General features: G+C 59.1%; 1 protein-coding gene across 1 annotated transcript in view; it reads left to right on the forward strand.

The window, feature by feature from the left end:
* Positions 1–22,126, forward strand: part of KIRREL1 (kirre like nephrin family adhesion molecule 1) — a 34,909-nt gene that overhangs the window by 1,554 nt on the left and 11,229 nt on the right. The window contains exons 2-4 of the mRNA XM_041412245.1: positions 16,097–16,246; positions 20,113–20,262; positions 21,678–21,835. Coding sequence (XP_041268179.1) covers positions 16,097–16,246; positions 20,113–20,262; positions 21,678–21,835 — 458 coding nt within the window. The remainder of the gene's footprint in view (positions 1–16,096; positions 16,247–20,112; positions 20,263–21,677; positions 21,836–22,126) is intronic.

A 22,126-nucleotide genomic window follows, 5' to 3' on the forward strand; every position in this document is an offset into this window, starting at 1 on the left:
GGAGGGCGGGGGGGGGGCGCGCCCCCAGCCCTGCGGGGAGTTTTGGTGGGGGTCTCCCCCTGTCCGCGGAGCCGGGCTCTGCCCCAGCGCGGCCTCCGGCTGCAAAACCCAATCTAATTTTTAATTAAGGGGGCGGCGTTGCTAAGATGCCAAGAGGAGAGAGGGGAAGGGAAAAAAATAAAAAGGGGGAAAAAAGGAAAAAAACAAAACAAAACAAAAAAGCACAAAAAACCCGCCGGGACCGCGGGGGTTGGAGCAGGGGCGGGCGGAAGGCGCCGGGACCCCCGGGACCCCCGAGGGGCAGCCCGAGACCCCCGGGACCCCCGAGGGGCAGCCCGGGACCCCCGGGAACAAAAGCGACCGCGCTGCCGGCCCGGGGCACGCGGGGAGCGGCGGGAGGGCGCCGGTGTGGGGCGGGAGGGATCCGGTTTGGGGGGAGACGGCTCCGGTTTGGGGGCAAACGGCTCCGGAGTGGGGCGTGAGGGATCCGGTTTGGGGTGAAACGGCTCCGGTTTGGGGGGAAACTGCTCCGGTTTGGGGTGAAACGGCCCCGGTTTGGGGGGAAACGGCCCCGGTTTGGGGGCAAATGGCACCGGTTTGGGGTGGGATGGCCCTGGTTTGGGGTGAAACTGCTCCGGTTTGGGGTGAAACGGCTCCGGTTTGGGGTGGGAAGGATCCGGTTTGGGGTGGGATGGCCCCGGTTTGGGGGGAGATGGCTCCGGTTTGGGGTGGGAAGGATCCGGTTTGGGGGGAAACGGCTCCGGTTTGGGGTGAAACGGCTCCGGTTTGGGGTGGGAACGGCCCCGGTTTGGGGTGGGAAGGATCCGGTTTGGGGTGAAACGGCTCCGGTTTGGGGTGAAACGGCTCCGGGTTGGGGTGGGAAGGATCCGGTTTGGGGGGGGATGGCCCCGGTTTGGGGTGGGAAGGATCCGGTTTGGGGTGAAACGGGCCCCGGGTTGGGGTGGAAAGGGCCCCGTTTGGGGGGGAAACGGCCCCGGTTTGGGGTGGGAAGGATCCGGTTTGGGGTGAAACGGCTCCGGTTTGGGGTGAAACGGCTCCGGTTTGGGGTGGGAAGGATCCGGTTTGGGGTGGGATGGCCCCGGTTTGGGGCAGGACAGTTCCAGTTCAGGATGGGAAGGATCCGGTTTGGGATCGATGGGTTCAGTTTGGGGTCAATCGCCCCAGTTTGGGATGGGACAGGCCTGCTTTGGGACCAATGGCTCCCTTTTGGGATGGCTCCGTTTTGGGATGGCTCCGTTTTGGGGTCAATGGCTCCAGTTTGGGGTCAATGGCTCCATTTTGGGATGGCTCCAGTTTGGGATCAAGGCTCACATCCCCATGTGACAATCCCAGTGACCCCCAAACCCATCCCAAACCCATCCCATCCCTCAATCCCAAATCCATCCCAAATCCATCCCAATCCCACCCCAAACCCGTCCCATCCCTTCAATCCCAATCCATCCCACCCCAATCCCACCCCAATCCCATCCCCTCCTCTCCCACCTTTCTCCTCCACCATCCCCTCCAAGAGGAGCCTCGCTCCCAACCCGCCTGGGTCGGAATTTGGGGTTTTCCTGGAAAATTTTGGGGATTTTCCCCGGAAAATTTGGGGTTCTTTCAGGAAAACATGGGGGATTTTTGGAAAACGTGGGGGGTTTTTGGAAAATGTGGGGGACTTTTTGAAAATTTGGGGTTTTTTCTGGAAAACGTGGGGGATTTTTGGAAAACGTGGGGGATTTTTGGAAAACGTGGGGTTTTTTCTGGAAAATTTGGGGTTCTTTCAGGAAAAAGTGGGGGATTTTTGGAAAATGTGGGGGGTTTTTTTGGGAAAATTGGAGTTCTTTCAGGAAAACGTGGGGGACTTTTGGAAAACGTGGGGGATTTTGGGGTTTTTTTGGGGAAATTTGGGGTTCTTTCAGGAAAACGTGGGGGACTTTTGGAAAATGTGGGGAACATCTTGAAATTTGGGGTTTTTTCTGGAAAACGTGGGGTTTTTTCTGGAAAATTTGGGGTTCTTTCAGGAAAAAGTGGGGGATTTTTGGAAAATGTGGGGGGTTTTTTTGGGAAAATTGGAGTTCTTTCAGGAAAACGTGGGGGATTTTTGGAAAATTTGGGGTTCTTTCGGGAAAATGTGGGGGTTTTTGGAAAATTTGGGGTTTTTTCTGGAAAACGTGGGGGATTTTTGGAAAACGTGGGGGATTTTTTGGAAAATGTGGGAGACTTTTTGAAAATTTGGGGTTTTTTCTGGAAAATTCGGGGTTCTTTCAGGAAAAAGTGGGGGATTTTTGGAAAATGTGGGGGATTTTTGGAAAACGTGGGGGATTTTCGGAAACATGGGGAATTTTTGGAAGCGTGGGGGATTTTTGGAAGCGCGGGGTTTCCCTGGGAGCAGGAATTTGGGGCACTTTTGGGGTCCCAGCCCCGCCGGCGCGGCGCGGCGCTCATCGCTCTTCATTTCTCACTAAATAATTTTCTGTATCTTATCTAAATGAAAGCCATTATTCTTCCCCCGTTTCAATCACTCGCCGTGATTGCGCCTCAAATTGAAATATTTATTCATTTTCTCGGCCGTTCCTCCTCTCTCTGCCGGGGTTTTTTTTTATTTATTTTCTTATTTTTTTTATTTTATTTTGTATCGGATGATAATTTTTATTGGGCCGTTCCTCCTCTCTCTGCTGGGTTTTTTTTATTTATTTTCTTTTTTTTTTTAATTTTATTTTGTATCGGATGATAATTTTTATTTTATTTTTAAATGTCGTTGTAGATTTTGTTTTTCATTTTGTATTTTTATTTTATTTTAATTTTAATTTTTTGGTTTAGATTTCTGTTTTATTTTGTATTTTATTTTATTTTATTTTATTTTTTTCCCCCTGCCTTTTCCTCCCTCCCTTCCTTCACATGGGAGAGGTGACAGCAGGGGCCTGACCCCGAGGGATTTGGGATCCCCAAGGGATTTGGGATTCCCAAGAAATTTGGGATCCCCAAGGGATTTGGGATCCTGGAGGATTTGGGATCCCCGAGGGATTTGGAAATCCTGGAGGATTTGGGATCCCCAAGGGATTTGGGAATCCTGGAGGATTTGGAATCCCCAAGGAATTTGGGATTCCCAAGGGATTTGGGATCATGGAGAATTTGGGATGGAACTGGGATGTGACCCTTTGACCCCAAATTTTGTTCCAGAGACGGTGACAGGGCCAGGCCCAGGAGCGCCCTGGGAATGGGATTTGGGGTGTTTTTTTGTGATTTTTTGTGATTTTGGGGTGATTTTTGGTGGTTTTGGGTGACTTTTTTGTGATTTTTGGGTGATTTTGGGGTGAATTTTGGGTGATCTTTGGGTGCTTTTTGGTGATTTTGGGGTGATTTGGGGTGATTTTTGGGTGATCTTTGGTGAATTTTTGGTGATCTTTGGTGATCTTGGGGTGATTTTTTGTGACTTTTGGGGTGATTTTTGGGTGATTTTTTTGGTGATTTTGGGTGATTTTTTTGTGGTTTTTGGTGATTTTTGGGTGATTTTTGCTGATTTTGGTGATTTTGGGGTGGGAACCCCCAACCCCGGACCCCCGGCCCCTCCTCCCGATTCCCTTCGTGTCCCTGAGGCGACCTCGGGGTCATTAATTCATTAATTTATTCATTAATTTATTCGTTCGTTAGTGATTCACTCATTTAATCCCTCCCCCGTTAATCCAGGCTTGGTTTAATCCCGAGTTTTTCCCAAATCCCGGGAATGCCCAGCTCGGGTTTGGCTTCGGGAGCTCGCGGCAGTAATCGGGGATTTGCGGGAATTTTGGGGAATTCTCAGGAATTTTTGGGAATTATCGGGAATGAATATCCCGAATTATCTGGAATTTTCAGGAATTATCAAGAGTTCTCGGGAATTATCGTGGGTTTTGGGGGATTTTCGGGAATTCTCAGGAATTATTGGGAGTTTCCAGGAATTCTCGGGAGTTATCGGGAACTCGCGGGGATTATCAGGAATTCTTGGAAATTATCCGGGATTATCGGGAATTATCGGGAGTTTTATCAGGAATTCTCAGCAAATTTCGGGAATCGTGGGTAATTTTCGGGAATTATCGGGAAATATCGGCAGTTATCGGGAGTTATCGGGATTTTATCGGCAGTTATCGGGAATTATCGGCAGTTATCGGAAATTATCGGGAATTATCGGGAATTATCGGCAGTTCTCGGCAATTATCGGCAGGTATCGGCAGTTATCGGAAATTATCGGGAATTATCGGCAGGTATCGGAAATTATCGGGAGTTATCGGGATTTTATCGGCAGTTATCGGGATTTATCGGCAGTTCTCGGCAATTATCGGCAGTTATCGGAAATTATCGGGAGTTATCGGGATTTTATCGGCAGTTATCGGGAATTATCGGAAATTATCGGGAATTATCGGCAGTTATCGGGAATTATCGGGATTTATCGGCAATTTCCGGGGTTCCCGGCGGTTCTGCCCCCTCCCCACCATTCCCGCCCCCTCCCGGCTCCTCTTCCCTTCATTATCTCTTAATTAATCGCTCCGGCTCCCGCTCGCTGCGCTAATTGCGCTGTCCTGGGCGCGCGGCTCATTTGCATAACCCCGCCTCCGGGGGACCCTGAGGGTGAGAAACCCCCAAAATGCCCCAAAATGCCCCAAAATGCCCCAAAATCCCCCCAACCCCAGAGACACCCCGCAAGGAGCCGGGGCTGGCCCAGGGGAACAGCGGGAAGAGGGTCGGGATTTGGGATTTGGATTTGGGATTTGGGATTTGGGGTTTGGGATCGGGGATTTGGGAGTTTGGGGTTTGAGATTTGGGATCGGGGATTTGGGATCGGGGATTTGGAGTTTGGGGTTTGAGATTTGGGATCTGGGATTTGGGATTTTAGATCTGAGATTTGGGGTTTAGGATCGGGGATTTGGGGTTTGGGATTGGGGATTTGGGATCTGGGATTTGGGATTGGGGATTTTGGGATTTGGGGGTTTGCGGTTTAGAATCAAGGATTTGGGATCAGGGATTTGGGATTTGGGATTTTGAGGTCAGGGATTTTGGATTTGGGATTTTAGATTTGGGCTCAGGGATTTGGGATTTGGGATTTTGGGTTTGGGATTTGGAGTTTGGGATCTAGGATTTAGGGTTTAAGATCTGGGATTTGGGATCTGGGATTTGGGATTTTGACGTCAGGGATTTGGGATATGGGATTTTAGATTTGGGATTTGGGATTTCGGGATTTTGAGTTTGGGATTTGGAGTCTGGGATCTGGGACTTGGGATCTGGGATTTGGGATTTGGGATCAAGGATTTGGGATTTGGGATCAAGGATTTGGGATCGGGAATCTGGGATTTGGGATCAGGGATTTGGAGGCAGGGATCTGGGATTTGGGATCGGGGATTTGGGATCTCCGGGCTGCATCCAGAGGCTCCCGGGGCGGGACCAGCCCCTCCCGTCCCCCCTCCCCCAAAAGTGACACCGGGACCCCGGGACGGGAGGAAGGAAGGAGGGGATTTAAGGAGCGGGGGAAAAATGGGGGGAAAAAAAGAGGGAAAAAAGGGGAAAAAAGGGGAAGGAGGCCTTTTCTGCAAGGCTGGGACATAAAGGGCTGGCAGCGTTGCCATGGCAACGGGCGGATTATGATCCAAATGGAAATCAAAATACGGGGGGGGGGGTTTGGGGTGGGGAGTTTCCCCATGGAATAACCCCCTCCGTGCCTCAGTTTCCCCATGGAATAACCCCCTCCGTGCCTCAGTTTCCCCATGGAGTAGCCCCCTCCGTGCCTCAGTTTCCCCCCTCCGTGCCTCAGTTTCCCCCACGGAAATTCAGTGTCCAAGGAAATCCAGGGACCCGTGCCTCAGTTTCCCTGTGGAAAAGCCCTCCGTGCCTCAGCAGGGACGGGGGTGGGGACACGGGGACACCGGGATGGTGGCACGGCAGGGACGGGACAGGAATGGGGACACCGGGATGGGGACAGGGACAGGGATGAAGGAGGAGGAGGAGGAGGGGGGAGGAAAAAACAACTTTTATTTCCAAGGCGAGAGCGGTTGGAGGCGTTGCCATGGCAACGGGGAGGGGGGGAAATTTAATTTTTTTTTTTTTCTTTTTTTCCCTAATTAAATGGGAATGGGGGGAGGGGGAGGAGGAGGAGCGGGATGAAGGCTCCGGGACCCCCCCTCCGGGGGGGCTCCAAACGCTCGGGGCATCCCCTGGGGGCGGCGGGGCTGGGGGGGGAGCCTGGATTTCCCCCCCAAAATTCACATTTTCCCCTTTTAGCTGGGTGGGGTTTTACCAAAATCCACGTTTTTCCCCTCAAAATCCAAATTTCCCTCCCCAAATCCACGTTTTCCCCCTCAAAATCCTCATTTCCCCCCAAAAATCCTCATTTTTCCCCCAAAATCCACATTTTCCCCCTCAAAACCACATTTTCTCTCCCCAAAATCCACATTTTCCCTCCAAAATCCACATTTTCCCCCTCAATATCCACGTTTTCCCCCTCAAAATCCACATTTTTCCCCCCAAAATCCTCATTTTCCCTCCAAAATCCACATTTTTCACCCCAAAATCCACATTTTCCCCCCAAATCCACATTTTTCCTCCAAAATCTACATTTATCCCCTCAAAATCCACATTTCCCCCCCAAATCCACATTTTTCCTCCAAAATCCACATTTATCCCCTCAAAATCCAAATTTCCCTCCCCAAATCCACGTTTTCCCCCTCAAAATCCACATTTCCCCCCCAAATCCACATTTTTCCCCTCAAAATCCACTTTTCCCTCCCCAAATCCACGTTTTCCCCCTCTAAATCCACATTTTTCCCCTCCAAATCCACTTTTCCCTCCCCAAATCCACGTTTTCCCCCTCTAAATCCACATTTTTCCCCTCCAAATCCACTTTTCCCTCCCCAAATCCACGTTTTCCCCCTCTAAATCCACATTTTTCCCCTCCAAATCCACTTTTCCCTCCCCAAATCCACGTTTTCCCCCCCCAAATCCACATTTTTCCTCCAAAATCCACATTTTTCTCCCCAAAATCCACATTTTCCCCTTCCTCATGTGGATCTTTCCCAAATTTCACTTTTCCCCTCCCTTCCCAACGTGGACTTTCCCCAAAATCCACATTTTTTCCCTTTTTTTCAGGTGTTTATTCTTTTCCCTCCCCAAATCCACGTTTTCCCCCTCAAAATCCACATTTTTCCCCCCAAAATCCTCATTTTCCCCCTCAAAATCCACATTTTCCCCCCAAAATCCACACTTTTCTCCCCAAAATCCACATTTTTCTCCTCAAAATCCACATTTTCCCCTTCCTCATGTGGATCTTTCCCAAATTTCACTTTTCCCCTCCCTTCCCAACGTGGACTTTCCCCAAAATCCACATTTTTTCCCTTTTTTTCAGGTGTTTATTTCCTCCAAAATCCACATTTTTCCCCTTTTTTTCAGGTGTTTTTTTCCCCCAAAACCCACATTTCCCCCTTCCCCAGTTGGATTTTTCCCGAATTCCCCTTTTCTTTCCCCTCCCCCGGGTGGATTTTCCCCAAAATTCGCTTTTTTCCCCCCTTTTCCACCCTCCTTGGGGCTGGCAATGGGAACACCCCGGCGCTGGGGCCACTTTTGGGGGGACAATTTTCCCCTTTTTCCTCCTCCTTTCCCTGTTTTGGTGACATTTTATTTAAAAAGAAAAAAAAAAAGAAAAAGAAAATTCCGAGCGGATTTGACTCAAATCAAGCTGGGAAAAAAAAAAAAAAAGGAATTTCGCTCCCGATGGGCAGAGCTCCCCAGGGCGGCTTTGGGGCGATTTTTGGGGCAGTTTTGGGGGTTTTTTTAGAGGGATTTAGGACAGGAACGGAACCTTGGGGTGGAGGAGAGGAAAACTGAGGCACGAAAATTCGGATTTTCCGGAATTCCCCATCCCGGAAGAAAAAAAAAATCAGGGAAAAATCCGAATTTATCCCAAAAAAAAAGGATGAAACCGCCCCAAAGTCGGGCGGGCCGGGGAGCAGGGGGTTAAAAACTCGGCGTTTTTGCCTTTCCTCGCCTTTCCAGAGGGAGCCTTGGCAGGAAATTCCTCAAATTCCAGGAGTGTGGGATCATCGCCGGGCCCGACCGCAGCGAGCGGGGAGCGGGAGCGGCGGGGCTCGGGACACCCCGAAAAAACCCAAATCCCCCTAAAAAATCCCGAATTCCCCCCTCAAAAAGTCCATCCCTTTCCCATTCCCATTCCCATTCCTATCCCAATTCCCATTTCCATTCCCATTCCCATTATCCCGATGGATTTGGGGTTTCCCATTCCAAATGGATTTGGGGTTTTCTCACTCCCATCCCGATCCCAAATTCTGGGTCCCAGGAAATCAGATTGGATGAGCTCTCCCCATTCCAAATCCTATTCCCATTCCCATCCCCATTCTGAATTCCCGCTTCCACTCCTCTTCCCTTTCCCATCCCCATCCCCATCCCCATTCCCATTCCTGCTCCCATTCCCGTTCCCATTCCCGCCCCCATTCCCGTTCCATTCCCGTTCCCGGCCCTGGCGCACGGGGAATTAAGGGCTGGAATTTTTAATTCCCGCGGGATTAGAGGGGGCGGGGCCGGGGTGTCCCCGGGCTGGGGGGACACCGCGCCGCGACCCCCGCACGGCGCATCCCGGGAATTCCCGGGAGCCATCCCGGGGCGCGGGGACAGCCGGGGCTGGAACCGGCCATTCCTTCCCGGCCCGGAAAATCCGGGAATTCCGCGAGCCCGGAGCCGAGGAATCCCAGGAATTGCCGGGAATTTCAGCGGGGCCGGGGTTTTGGGGAGGGGGGGGACGGCGCTGGGGGCATCCCGACCCCCTGGAATTGGGAATTGCCGTCGCGAGGGTCGCGGCCAGCCCTGGGGACACGCGGGGGCCTCGCGTCCCCTCCCGGGGCCCAAGTCCCAAATTCCCGATCCCAAAATAGCTCCTGGCGCGGGGGGAGCGCGGGGAGCGCGACGGGAGCCCGAGCGGCGTGGGCCGGGAAAACGGGGCCGGCATTCCCGGGAAAACAGGGCCGGAATTCCCGGGAAAACAGGGCCGGAATTCCCGGGAAAACGGGGCCGGCATTCCCGGGAAAATGGGACCAGGATTCCTGGGAAAACGGAGCTGGAAATCCCGGGAAAACGGGACCAGGATTCCCGGGAAAACGGGGCTGGAATTCCCGGGAAAACGGGGCTGGAATTCCCCGGGAAAACGGGACCAGGATTCCTGGGGAAACGGGGCTGGAATTCCCGGGAAAATAGGGCTGGAATTCCCGGGAAAACGGGGCCGGGATTCCCGGGGAAACGGAGCTGGAAATCCCGGGAAAACGGGACCAGGATTCCTGGGGAAACGGGGCTGGAATTTCCGGGAAAATAGGGCTGGAATTGCCGGGGAAATGGGGCCAGAATTCCCAGGCAAACAGGGCCAGGATTCCCCGGGAAATGGGGCTGGAAATCCCGGGAAAATGTGACTGGAATTCCCGGGAAAATGTGACTGGAATTCCCGGGAAAATGGGGCTGGCATTCCCAGGGATACAGGTCTGGAATTCCTGGGAAAATGGGATCAGTCCCTGGTAAAATGGGATCCCAAATTCCCGGCAATATGGGGGCCTGAATTCCTGAGAATTCCCGGGAAAACAGGCCCAGAATTCCCGGGAAAATGGGATCAATCCCTGGTGAAACAGGATCCCAAATCCCCATCGGGATGGGACCCCCCATTCCCAGCACTGCCGGGGTCTCCAGCCCGAGACTCCTCCCCATCCCATCCCATCCCCTCCCATCCCATCCCATCCCATCCCCTCCCATCCCATCCCATCCCATCCCCTCCCATCCCATCCCATCCCATCCCCTCCCATCCCATCCCATCCCATCCCCTCCCATCCCATCCCATCCCATCCCCTCCCATCCCATCCCATCCCATCCCCTCCCATCCCATCCCATCCCATCCCCTCCCATCCCATCCCATCCCATCCCCTCCCATCCCATCCCATCCCATCCCCTCCCATCCCATCCCATCCCATCCCAAATCCCACAAATCCCATAAATCCCATCCCAGGGGTCCCATGGATCCCATAAATCCCACCCCACGGGTCCCCTCGCTGTCCCCACCCCGCGGTGCCCCCGGTGCCATCGGCTGGCGCTGGGGACAGCAGCGACACGGGGGACAGCAGTGGGGACAGGGGACAGCAGTGGGGACAGGGGACAGGGGACACACAGGGGACAGCAGAGGGGACAGGGGACAGCAGCGACACAGGGGACAGCAGAGGGGACAGGGGACAGCAGCGACACAGGGGACAGCAGAGGGGACAGGGGACAGCAGCGACACAGGGGACAGCAGAGGGGACAGGGGACAGCAGCGACACAGGGGACAGCAGAGGGGACAGGGGACAGCAGCGACACAGGGGACAGCAGAGGGGACAGGGGACAGCAGCGACACAGGGGACAGCAGAGGGGACAGGGGACAGCAGCGACACAGGGGACAGCAGAGGGGACAGGGGACAGCAGCGACACAGGGGACAGCAGAGGGGACAGGGGACAGCAGCGACACAGGGGACAGCAGAGGGGACAGGGGACAGCAGCGACACAGGGGACAGCAGAGGGGACAGGGGACAGCAGCGACACAGGGGACAGCAGAGGGGACAGGGGACAGCAGCGACACAGGGGACAGCAGAGGGGACAGGGGACAGCAGCGACACAGGGGACAGCAGAGGGGACAGGGGACAGCAGCGACACAGGGGACAGCAGAGGGGACAGGGGACAGCAGCGACACAGGGGACAGCAGAGGGGACAGGGGACAGCAGCGACACAGGGGACAGCAGAGGGGACAGGGGACAGCAGCGACACAGGGGACAGCAGAGGGGACAGGGGACAGCAGCGACACAGGGGACAGCAGAGGGGACAGGGGACAGCAGCGACACAGGGGACAGCAGAGGGGACAGGGGACAGCAGCGACACAGGGGACAGCAGAGGGGACAGGGGACAGCAGCGACACAGGGGACAGCAGAGGGGACAGGGGACAGCAGCGACACAGGGGACAGCAGAGGGGACAGGGGACAGCAGCGACACAGGGGACAGCAGAGGGGACAGGGGACAGCAGCGACACAGGGGACAGCAGAGGGGACAGGGGACAGCAGCGACACAGGGGACAGCAGAGGGGACAGGGGACAGCAGCGACACAGGGGACAGCAGAGGGGACAGGGGACAGCAGCGACACAGGGGACAGCAGAGGGGACAGGGGACAGCAGCGACACAGGGGACAGCAGAGGGGACAGGGGACAGCAGCGACACAGGGGACAGCAGAGGGGACAGGGGACAGCAGCGACACAGGGGACAGCAGAGGGGACAGGGGACAGCAGCGACACAGGGGACAGCAGAGGGGACAGGGGACAGCAGCGACACAGGGGACAGCAGAGGGGACAGGGGACAGCAGCGACACAGGGGACAGCAGAGGGGACAGGGGACAGCAGCGACACAGGGGACAGCAGAGGGGACAGGGGACAGCAGCGACACAGGGGACAGCAGAGGGGACAGGGGACAGCAGCGACACAGGGGACAGCAGAGGGGACAGGGGACAGCAGCGACACAGGGGACAGCAGCGGGGACAGGGGACAGCAGCGGGGACGGGACAGCAGTGGGGACAGGGGACAGCAGAGGGGACAGGGGACAGCAGCGACACAGGGGACAGCAGTGGCGACACAGGGGACAGGGGACAGCAGCGGGGGCAGGGGACAGGGGACAGCAGCGGGGACAGCAGCGACACAGGGGACAGCAGCGGGGACAGCCGGACCTGCCCTGGCCTGTCCCCTCTCCGCCCCAAGGAACCCAAATCCTCTTTTCTTCCCCGCAGAAGGAAAGGGGAGAAAAAAAAAACCAAAAAAACCCAAAAAAACCCAACCCGAACCAAGGCGGGGAAGAGCTTTTTTATTCGATTGTTTGGTTTTTTAAGAACTCTCCTCCCCCCTCGCCTGTTTTGGGTTTGGGGTTTTTTTTTGGGTTTTTGGGTTGTTGTTTTTTTTTTTTTTTTTTTCCACATAAAAATAGCAGCGAGCAGCTCGGGAAGGGAAGAGGGGAAAGGCTTTAAATTTAAAAGCCTCGAGGAGAGGGGAGGGGAGGAGGGAGAGATAAAATAAGGAGGGGAGGAAAAAAGGGAAAAAATAGGAAAAGAAGGGGGGGAAATGTGGAAGAAAATGGGTGGAAATCAGGGGGAAAAGGGAAAAAATGGGGGAAAATGGAAAAAATAGGGGGGAAAAGGGGGAGAAGAAGGGAATAAAATCCCGAGAGAAGGGGATAAAATCCCGAGAGAAGGGCGAGCGCGGGGAGCTCGGGCTCCGGGTGAGCGCGGCCCGGGGCGGCATCAGCGGAGCGGCGGCGGAACCGGGGAGACAGCCGGGGAGGGGGGGACAGGGACACCGGGACACGGTGGGACAGGGGGGGACAGCCAGGGAGAGAGCGGGGACAGGGGGGACACGGGAGGGACAGCAAGGGAGGGAGGGGGACACCGGGACAGGGGGACACCGGGGGGGACACGGGGAGCTCCATCAGGGTCCTGGCTCTGCCCGGTTTGGGGACATTGCCGTGGCGAGTTTGGGGACAGGGGGACATCCCCGCGGGCACAGGCGCGTGCTGCCACACGGGAGGGGGACAATGGTGACAAAGCGGGGGGGAGGACACAGCGGCAAGGGGAGCGCGGTGACAAGGGGTGGCCCGGTGGCACCGACAGCACGGCGCCGAGGGGGACACGGTGACAAGCGGCCAGGGGACCGCGGCGACAAGGAGGGACGCGGCGGCCAGGCGCCACCTCGTGCCTGTCCCCCCCGCCGGCCGCGGGGCCACCGCTGTCACCTGGGCGCAGTGTCACCTCGGTGACACCCCAGTGCCACCCCCGCGGCTCGTGAGACCAAACGAACCCGCGCCACCAGCGTGCCACCGCCCGGCGACACCGCAGGGCTGGCACCGCCACCTCCCCGCCATCCCGGCCCCTGCCAGGGGACGAGGGACGGGGACAGTGGCGGGAGGTGGCTCTGGCTGCGACAATCGCCACCAGCCCCGCCGGCGGTTTGTCACCGCGGCTGGCGCGGGGAGGTGGCACTGGGGGGTGGCACTGAGGGGGGGACACTGGGGAGGTGGCACGGGGAGGTGGCACTGAGGGGGTGACACTGCGGAGGTGGCACTGAGGGGGTGACACTGAGGGGGTGACACTGCGGAGGTGGCACTGGGAGGTGGCACTGAGGGGGTGACACTGCGGAGGTGGCACTGAGGGGGTGACACTGGGGAGGTGGCACTGCGGAGGTGGCACTGAGGGGGTGACACTGGGGAGGTGGCACTGGGGAGGTGGCACTGGGGAGGTGGCACTGAGGGGGTGGCACTGCGGAGGTGGGTGCCAGCTCAGTGCCCGTTTTCCCCCCGATCTCCCCCAAAATCCCGGTGCCAGCTCAGTGCCCGTTTTCCCCCCAATCTCCCCCAAAATCCCGGTGCCAGCTCAGTGTCCATTTTCCCCTCGATCTCCCCCAAAATCCCGGTGCCAGTTCAGTGCCCGTTTTCCCCCCAATCTCCCCCAAAATCCCGGTGCCAGCTCAGTGCCCATTTTCCCCTCGATCTCCCCCAAAATCCCGGTGCCAGCTCAGTGCCCGTTTTCCCCTCGATCTCCCCCAAAATCGGGCCCACCCCCGCAGGCCCGGTGCCAGCCCGGTACCGGCCCGGTGCCAGCCCGGTGCCCGCGGGCTGCGGGTCCTCCCCGCCCCCTCTCCCGCTCTCATCTCCCTCCCCTCCCCCTCCCGGCACCTTCCCCCCTTTGATCTCGCCCCGCTCCCTCCAGCCCCCGCTTCTCCTTCATCTTCCCCCAAAATTCCCGCAGCCGCTGCCCACCCTGGGGCGGGGGTGGCACCGGGACACCCCGGGCTGTTTTATCCCGGGTATCCCCGGATTCCCTATCCCCAGGATCCCTGAATTCCCCATCCCGGTCATCCCTGGATTCCCCATCCCAGGGATTTGGGGCTGTTTTGTCCCGGGGATCCCCGGATTCCCCATCCCGAGGATCCCTGGATTCCCCATCCCAGGGATTTGGGGCTGTTTTATCCCGGAGATCCCGGAATTCCCCATCCCGAGGATCCCTGGATTTTCCATCCCAGGGATTTGGGGCTGTTTTGTCCCGGGGATCCCTGAATTCCCCATCCCGGTCATCCCTGGATTTCCCATCCCGAGGATCCCTGAATTCTCCATCCCCAGGATCCCTGAATTCCCCATCCCGAGGATCCCCGGATTCCCCATCCCAAGGATCCCTGGATTCCCCATCCCAGGGATTTGGGGCTGTTTTATCCCGGAGATCCCCGGATTCCCCATCCCGATGATCCCTGAATTCACCATCCCGAGGATCCCTGAATTCCCCATCCCGGTCATCCCTGGATTTCCCATCCCGAGGATCCCTGAATTCTCCATCCCCAGGATCCCTGAATTCCCCATCCCGAGGATCCCCGGATTCCCCATCCCAAGGATCCCTGGATTCCCCATCCCAGGGATTTGGGGCTGTTTTATCCCGGAGATCCCCGGATTCCCCATCCCGATGATCCCTGAATTCACCATCCCGAGGATCCCTGAATTCCCCATCCCGGTCATCCCTGGATTCCCCATCCCGAGGATCCCTGAATTCCCCATCCCAGGGATTTGGGGCTGTTTTATCCCGGGTATCCCCGGATTCCCCATCCCGAGGATCCCTGGATTCCCCATCCCAGGGATTTGGGGCTGTTTTATCCCGGGTATCCCCGGATTCCCCATCCCGAGGATCCCTGGATTCCCCATCCCAGGGATTTGGGGCTGTTTTATCCCGGGTATCCCCGGATTCCCCATCCCGAGGATCCCTGGATTCCCCATCCCGAGGATCCCTGAATTCCCCATCCCAGGGATTTGGGGCTGTTTTATCCCGGGTATCCCCGGATTCCCCATCCCGAGGATCCCTGAATTCCCCAATCCCAGGGATTTGGGGCTGTTTTATCCCGGGTATCCCCGGATTCCCCATCCCGAGGATCCCTGAATTCCCCAATCCCAGGGATTTGGGGCTGTTTTATCCCGGGTATCCCCGGATTCCCCATCCCGAGGATCCCTGAATTCCCCAATCCCAGGGATTTGGGGCTGTTTTATCCCGGGTATCCCCGGATTCCCCATCCCGAGGATCCCTGAATTCCCCATCCCGGTCATCCCTGGATTCCCCATCCCGAGGATCCCTGAATTCCCCATCCCAGGGATTTGGGGCTGTTTTATCCCGGGCATCCCCGGATTCCCCATCCCGAGGATCCCTGAATTCCCCATCCCAGGGATTTGGGGCTGTTTTATCCCGGTCATCCCTGGATTCCCCATCCCGAGGATCCCTGAATTCCCCATCCCGAGGATCCCCGGATTCCCCATCCCGAGGATCCCGGACTCCCAGGGATCCTGGGATGCCGGGAGGAGCAGCAGACGCCCCCACACGGGGATTTTGGGTGGATTTTGGTTTTTTTTGGGGACGTTTGGAGCCGCCGGGGGTTTTATTTTCGGGATCAAAAGCAGGAGGGCCCCCAGAGCCTGTGAATTTTGGGGGTTCAGAAGGAGAGGAGCGGGACGGGGACCCCGAGCTGTGCCGTTCCGTTCCGTGCCACATTCCAGAATAAAACCCAGGACTGGAGCCGGGAGAAGCGGGGGTCGCGCTGCCCGCCCCCTGCCCCAGGGCACGGCCGCGTCCCGAGCCCTCCCCCGCTCCTGTCCCTGTCCCTGTCCCTGTCCCTGTCACATCCCGCTCGATTCCCGCGGGCCGCGTGACCCCGGGATCGATCCCCAACAGCCGGGATCGGGAGCGGGAGCGGCGGGGCCCGGGCTGGGGGGGGTTGGGGGTCCCCGGGAGGTCGTGGGGAGCTCCGAAGGGGATCCTGGGGGGATCCTGGGCAGCTCCGGGAGGATCGGGGCAGCTCGGGGGGATCCTGAGCAGCTCCGGGGGATCCCGGGAGGATCCTGGGGGGGGTCTCGGCGGGATGTGCCGTGCCCGGTGGTGACCGTGGTGCCGTGCCCGGTGGTGATGGCGGTGCCGTGCCCGGTGGTGACGGCGGTGCCGTGCCCGGTGGTGACTGCGGTGCCGTGCCCGGTGGTGACCGCGGTGCCGTGGCCGCAGCGGTGCAGACGCGTTTCGTGGAGGAGCCCGAGGACCAGACGGTGGTGGCCGGGCAGAGAATCGTCCTGTCCTGCGTGGTGCTCAACTACTCCGGCATCGTGCAATGGACCAAGGACGGGCTGGCCCTGGGCATGGGCCAGGGCCTCAAAGGTGCCGAGGGACAGGGGGGGCCCCGGGGTGACACCGGGAGGGGAGGGGTGGCCCCGGGGGTGGCACCCACGGGGCAGGGCCGAAGGGTACCTGGGAAAGGGGGGCTGGCTCTGGGGGTGTCCCCGTGTGACTTCCCAGTGCTGCCCCACAGCCTGGGCGTGGGATCGGGGTGTCCCAATGTATGACCCAGGGGATCGGGGTGTCCCTGTGGGATCAGGGTGTCCCTGTGGGGATTGGGGTGTCCCCATGTGTGACCCATGGGATCGGGGTGTCCCTGTGGGGTCAAGGTGTCCCTGTGGGATTGGGGTGTCCCCATGTGTGACCCATGGGATTGGGGTGTCCCTGTGGGATTGGGGTGTCCCCATGTGTGACCCATGGGATTGGGGTGTCCCTGTGGGATTGGGGTGTCCCCATGTGTGACCCATGGGATCGGGGTGTCCCTGTGGGGTCAAGGTGTCCCTGTGGGATTGGGGTGTCCCCATGTGTGACCCATGGGATTGGGGTGTCCCTGTGGGATTGGGGTGTCCCTGTGGGATTGGGGTGTCCTTGTGGGATTGGGGTGTCCCCATGTGTGACCCATGGGATCGGGGTGTCCCTGTGGGATCGGGGTGTCCCTGTGAGGTTTGGGGTGTCCCTGTGGGATTGGGGTGTCCCCATGTGTGACCCAGGGGATTGGGGTGTCCCTGTGGGACTGGGGTGTCCCTGTGGGATTGGGGTGTCCCTCTGGGGTTGCGGTGTCCCTGAGTGACCAGGGTGTCCCTGTGGGATTGCAATGTCTCCATGTGTGACCCATGGGATCAGTGTGTCCCTGTGGGATCAGGATGTCCCTGTGGGATTGGGGTGTCCCTCTGGGGTTGCGGTGTCCCTGAGTGACCAGGGTGTCCCTGTGGGATTGCAATGTCTCCATGTGTGACCCATGGGATCAGTGTGTCCCTGTGGGATCAGGATGTCCCTGTGGGATTGGGGTGTCCCTCTGGGGTTGCGGTGTCCCTGAGTGACCAGGGTGTCCCTGTGGGATTGCAATGTCTCCATGTGTGACCCATGGGATCAGTGTGTCCCTGTGGGATCAGGATGTCCCTGTGGGATTGGGGTGTCCCTCTGGGGTTGCGGTGTCCCTGAGTGACCAGGGTGTCCCTGTGGGATTGCAATGTCTCCATGTGTGACCCATGGGATCAGTGTGTCCCTGTGGGATCAGGATGTCCCTGTGGGATTGGGGTGTCCCTCTGGGGTTGCGGTGTCCCTGAGTGACCAGGGTGTCCCTGTGGGATTGCAATGTCTCCATGTGTGACCCATGGGATCAGTGTGTCCCTGTGGGATCAGGATGTCCCTGTGGGATTGGGGTGTCCCTCTGGGGTTGCGGTGTCCCTGAGTGACCAGGGTGTCCCTGTGGGATTGCAATGTCTCCATGTGTGACCCATGGGATCAGTGTGTCCCTGTGGGATCAGGATGTCCCTGTGGGATTGGGGTGTCCCTCTGGGGTTGCGGTGTCCCTGAGTGACCAGGGTGTCCCTGTGGGATTGCAATGTCTCCATGTGTGACCCATGGGATCAGTGTGTCCCTGTGGGATCAGGATGTCCCTGTGGGATTGGGGTGTCCCTCTGGGGTTGCGGTGTCCCTGAGTGACCAGGGTGTCCCTGTGGGATTGCAATGTCTCCATGTGTGACCCATGGGATCAGTGTGTCCCTGTGGGATCAGGATGTCCCTGTGGGATTGGGGTGTCCCTCTGGGGTTGCGGTGTCCCTGAGTGACCAGGGTGTCCCTGTGGGATTGCAATGTCTCCATGTGTGACCCATGGGATCAGTGTGTCCCTGTGGGATCAGGATGTCCCTGTGGGATTGGGGTGTCCCTCTGGGGTTGCGGTGTCCCTGAGTGACCAGGGTGTCCCTGTGGGATTGCAATGTCTCCATGTGTGACCCATGGGATCAGTGTGTCCCTGTGGGATCAGGATGTCCCTGTGGGATTGGGGTGTCCCTCTGGGGTTGCGGTGTCCCTGAGTGACCAGGGTGTCCCTGTGGGATTGCAATGTCTCCATGTGTGACCCATGGGATCAGTGTGTCCCTGTGGGATCAGGATGTCCCTGTGGGATTGGGGTGTCCCTCTGGGGTTGCGGTGTCCCTGAGTGACCAGGGTGTCCCTGTGGGATTGCAATGTCTCCATGTGTGACCCATGGGATCAGTGTGTCCCTGTGGGATCAGGATGTCCCTGTGGGATTGGGGTGTCCCTCTGGGGTTGCGGTGTCCCTGAGTGACCAGGGTGTCCCTGTGGGATTGCAATGTCTCCATGTGTGACCCATGGGATCAGTGTGTCCCTGTGGGATCAGGATGTCCCTGTGGGATTGGGGTGTCCCTCTGGGGTTGCGGTGTCCCTGAGTGACCAGGGTGTCCCTGTGGGATTGCAATCCTGGGAAAGGGGGGCTGGCTCTGGGGGTGTCCCCGTGTGACTTCCCAGTGCTGCCCCACAGCCTGGGCGTGGGATCGGGGTGTCCCAATGTATGACCCAGGGGATCGGGGTGTCCCTGTGGGATCGGGGTGTCCCTGTGAGGTTTGGGGGGTCCCTGTGGGATTGGGGGGTCCCCATGTGTGACCCAGGGGATTGGGGTGTCCCTGTGGGACTGGGGTGTCCCTGTGGGATTGGGGTGTCCCTCTGGGGTTGCGGTGTCCCTGAGTGACCAGGGTGTCCCTGTGGGATTGCAATGTCTCCATGTGTGACCCATGGGATCAGTGTGTCCCTGTGGGATCAGGATGTCCCTGTGGGATTGGGGTGTCCCTGTGAGGTTTGGGGTGTCCCTATGGGAGTGGGGTGTCCCTGTGGGACCGGGGTGTCCCTGTGGGATCAGGGTGTCCCTGTGGGGTGGGGGTGTCCCTGTGGGACCGGGGTGTCCCTGTGGGATTGGGGTGTCCCCATGTGTGACCCATGGGATTGGGGTGTCCCTGTGGGACCGGGGTGTCCCTGTGGGGTGGGGGTGTCCCTGAGGGATCAGGGTGTCCCTATGGGAGTGGGGTGTCCCTGTGGGACCGGGGTGTCCCTGTGGGATTGGGGTGTCCCCATGTGTGACCCATGGGATTGGGGTGTCCCTGTGGGATTGGGGTGTCCCTGTGGGATTGGGGTGTCCCTGTGGGATTGGGGTGTCCCTGTGGGATTGGGGTGTCCCTGTGGGATTGGGGTGTCCCTGTGGGATTGGGGTGTCCTTGTGGGATTGGGGTGTCCCCATGTGTGACCCATGGGATCGGGGTGTCCCTGTGGGATCGGGGTGTCCCTGTGAGGTTTGGGGTGTCCCTGTGGGATTGGGGTGTCCCCATGTGTGACCCAGGGGATTGGGGTGTCCCTGTGGGACTGGGGTGTCCCTGTGGGATTGGGGTGTCCCTCTGGGGTTGCGGTGTCCCTGAGTGACCAGGGTGTCCCTGTGGGATTGCAATGTCTCCATGTGTGACCCATGGGATCAGTGTGTCCCTGTGGGATCAGGATGTCCCTGTGGGATTGGGGTGTCCCTGTGAGGTTTGGGGTGTCCCTATGGGAGTGGGGTGTCCCTGTGGGACCGGGGTGTCCCTGTGGGATCAGGGTGTCCCTGTGGGGTGGGGGTGTCCCTGAGGGATCAGGGTGTCCCTATGGGATTGGGGTGTCCCTGTGGGACCGGGGTGTCCCTGTGGGGGGGGGGTGTCCCTGAGGGATCAGGGTGTCCCTATGGGAGTGGGGTGTCCCTGTGGGACCGGGGTGTCCCTGTGGGATTGGGGTGTCCCCATGTGTGACCCATGGGATTGGGGTGTCTCTGTGGGACTGGGGTGTCCCTGTGGGGCGGGGGTGTCCCTGCAGGGTGGGGGTGTCCCTGTGGGGTCGGTGTCCCCGGTGACCCCGCGCTGTCCCCGCAGCGTGGCCCCGGTACCGCATCGTGGGCACGGCCGACTCGGGCCAGTACAACCTGGAGATCCGCGACGCCGAGCTCTCCGATGACGCCGTCTACGAGTGCCAGGCCACCGAGGCCGCGCTGCGCTCGCGCCGCGCCAAGCTCACCGTGCTCAGTGAGGGCTGGCCCGCGCCCCGCTGTCCCCAGTGCCACACACGGTCCCGTGTACCCCGTGTCCTGTGTCCCCAGTGCCCCACACACGGTCCCCAGTGCCCCACACAGTCCCGTGTCCCCCGTGGTCCTGTGTCCCCAGTGCCCCACACAGTCCCCAATGTCCCACATGGTCCCATGTCTCCCATGTCCCCCATGATCCTGTGTCCCCAATGTCCCACACGGTCCCGTGTCCCCCATGTCCCCCATGGTCATGTGTCCCCAGTGCCCCACACAGTCCCCAGTGTCCCCCATGATCCTGTGTCCCCCAATGTCCCACATGCTCCCGTGTCCCCCATGTCCCCCATGGTCATGTGTCCCCAGTGTCCCACACGGTCCCCAATGTCCCCCATGATCCCGTGTCCCCCATGTTCCCTATGGTCCTGTGTCCCCAGTGCCCCACACACAGTCCCCAGTGCCCCCCATGATCCTGTGTCCCCAGTGCCCCACACAGTCCCCAATGTCCCACATGGTCCCATGTCTCCCATGTCCCCCATGATCCTGTGTCCCCAATGTCCCACACAGTCCCGTGTCCCCCATGTCCCCCATGGTCCTGTGTCCCCAGTGCCCCACACAGTCCCCAATGTCCCACATGGTCCCATGTCTCCCATGTCCCCCATGATCCTGTGTCCCATGGTCCTGTGTCCCCAGTGCATGTCCTACATGCTCCCGTGTCCCCCATGTCCCCCATGGTCCTGTGTCCCCAGTGCCCCACACAGTCCCGTGTCCTCCATGGTCCTGTGTCCCCAGTGTCCCCCATGATCCTGTGTCCCCAGTGCCCCACACGGTCCCCAATGTCCTACATGCTCCCGTGTCCCCCATGTCCCCCATGGTCATGTGTCCCCAGTGTCCCACACGGTCCCCAATGTCCCCCATGATCCCGTGTCCCCCATGTTCCCTATGGTCCTGTGTCCCCAGTGCCCCACACGGTCCCCCAATGTCCCCCATGATCCTGTGTCCCCCAATGTCCCACACAGTCCCCAATGTCCCACATGCTCCCATGTCCCCCATGTCCCCCGTGGTCCTGTGTCCCCAGTGCCCCACACAGTTCCCAGTGCCCCACATGGTCCCCAGTGCCCCACACAGTCCCCAGTGTCCCCCATGATCCTATGTCCCCAATGTCCCACACGGTCCCCAATGTCCCCCATGATCCTGTGTCCCCACTGTCCCACACGGTTCCCAGTGCCCCACACAGTCCCGTGTCCCCAATGTCCCCCCACTGTGTCCTCCATGGCCTCTCATATCCCCTCCCCATTCCCTGTGCCCCACAGTCCCCAGTGTCCCCTCCCCATTCCCGGTGTCCCCTGCCCATTCCCTCTGCCCCCTCCCCACCACCAGGGCGTCCCTCCCGAGCCGGTGTCCCCTCTGTCCCCTCCGCAGTCCCCCCGGAGGACCCCACGATCGACGGCGCCCCCGAGATCCTGCTGAGGGCGGGGACCCCCTACAACCTGACGTGCCGCGCCCGCAGCGCCAAACCCGCGGCCACCATCGCCTGGTTCCGCGACGGGCTGCAGCAGGACGGCGCCGTCACCAGCACGGTACGGCCGGCCCCTCTCGGTGTCCCCAGTGTCCCCAGAACTGTCCCCCCATCCCCTCCGTCCCCCCGGTCCCCTGCCACCATCACCCAGTTGCATGACGGGCTGCAGCAGGACGGCGCCGTCACCAGCACGGTACGGCCGGCCCCTCTCGGTGTCCCCAGAACTGTCACCTTGTCCCCCTGCCCACTGCCACCCAGCCTGTGCTGTCCCCCCTGCCTGCTGTCGCCACCATCGCCCGGTTCTGTGACGGGCTGCAGCAGGACAACGCTGTCACCAGCACGGGATGGGGAC

This window comes from Onychostruthus taczanowskii, unplaced genomic scaffold (assembly GCF_017590055.1).
Source record: "Onychostruthus taczanowskii isolate IOZ18803 unplaced genomic scaffold, ASM1759005v1 scaffold385, whole genome shotgun sequence".
In the NCBI taxonomy this organism is placed as follows: domain Eukaryota; kingdom Metazoa; phylum Chordata; class Aves; order Passeriformes; family Passeridae; genus Onychostruthus; species Onychostruthus taczanowskii.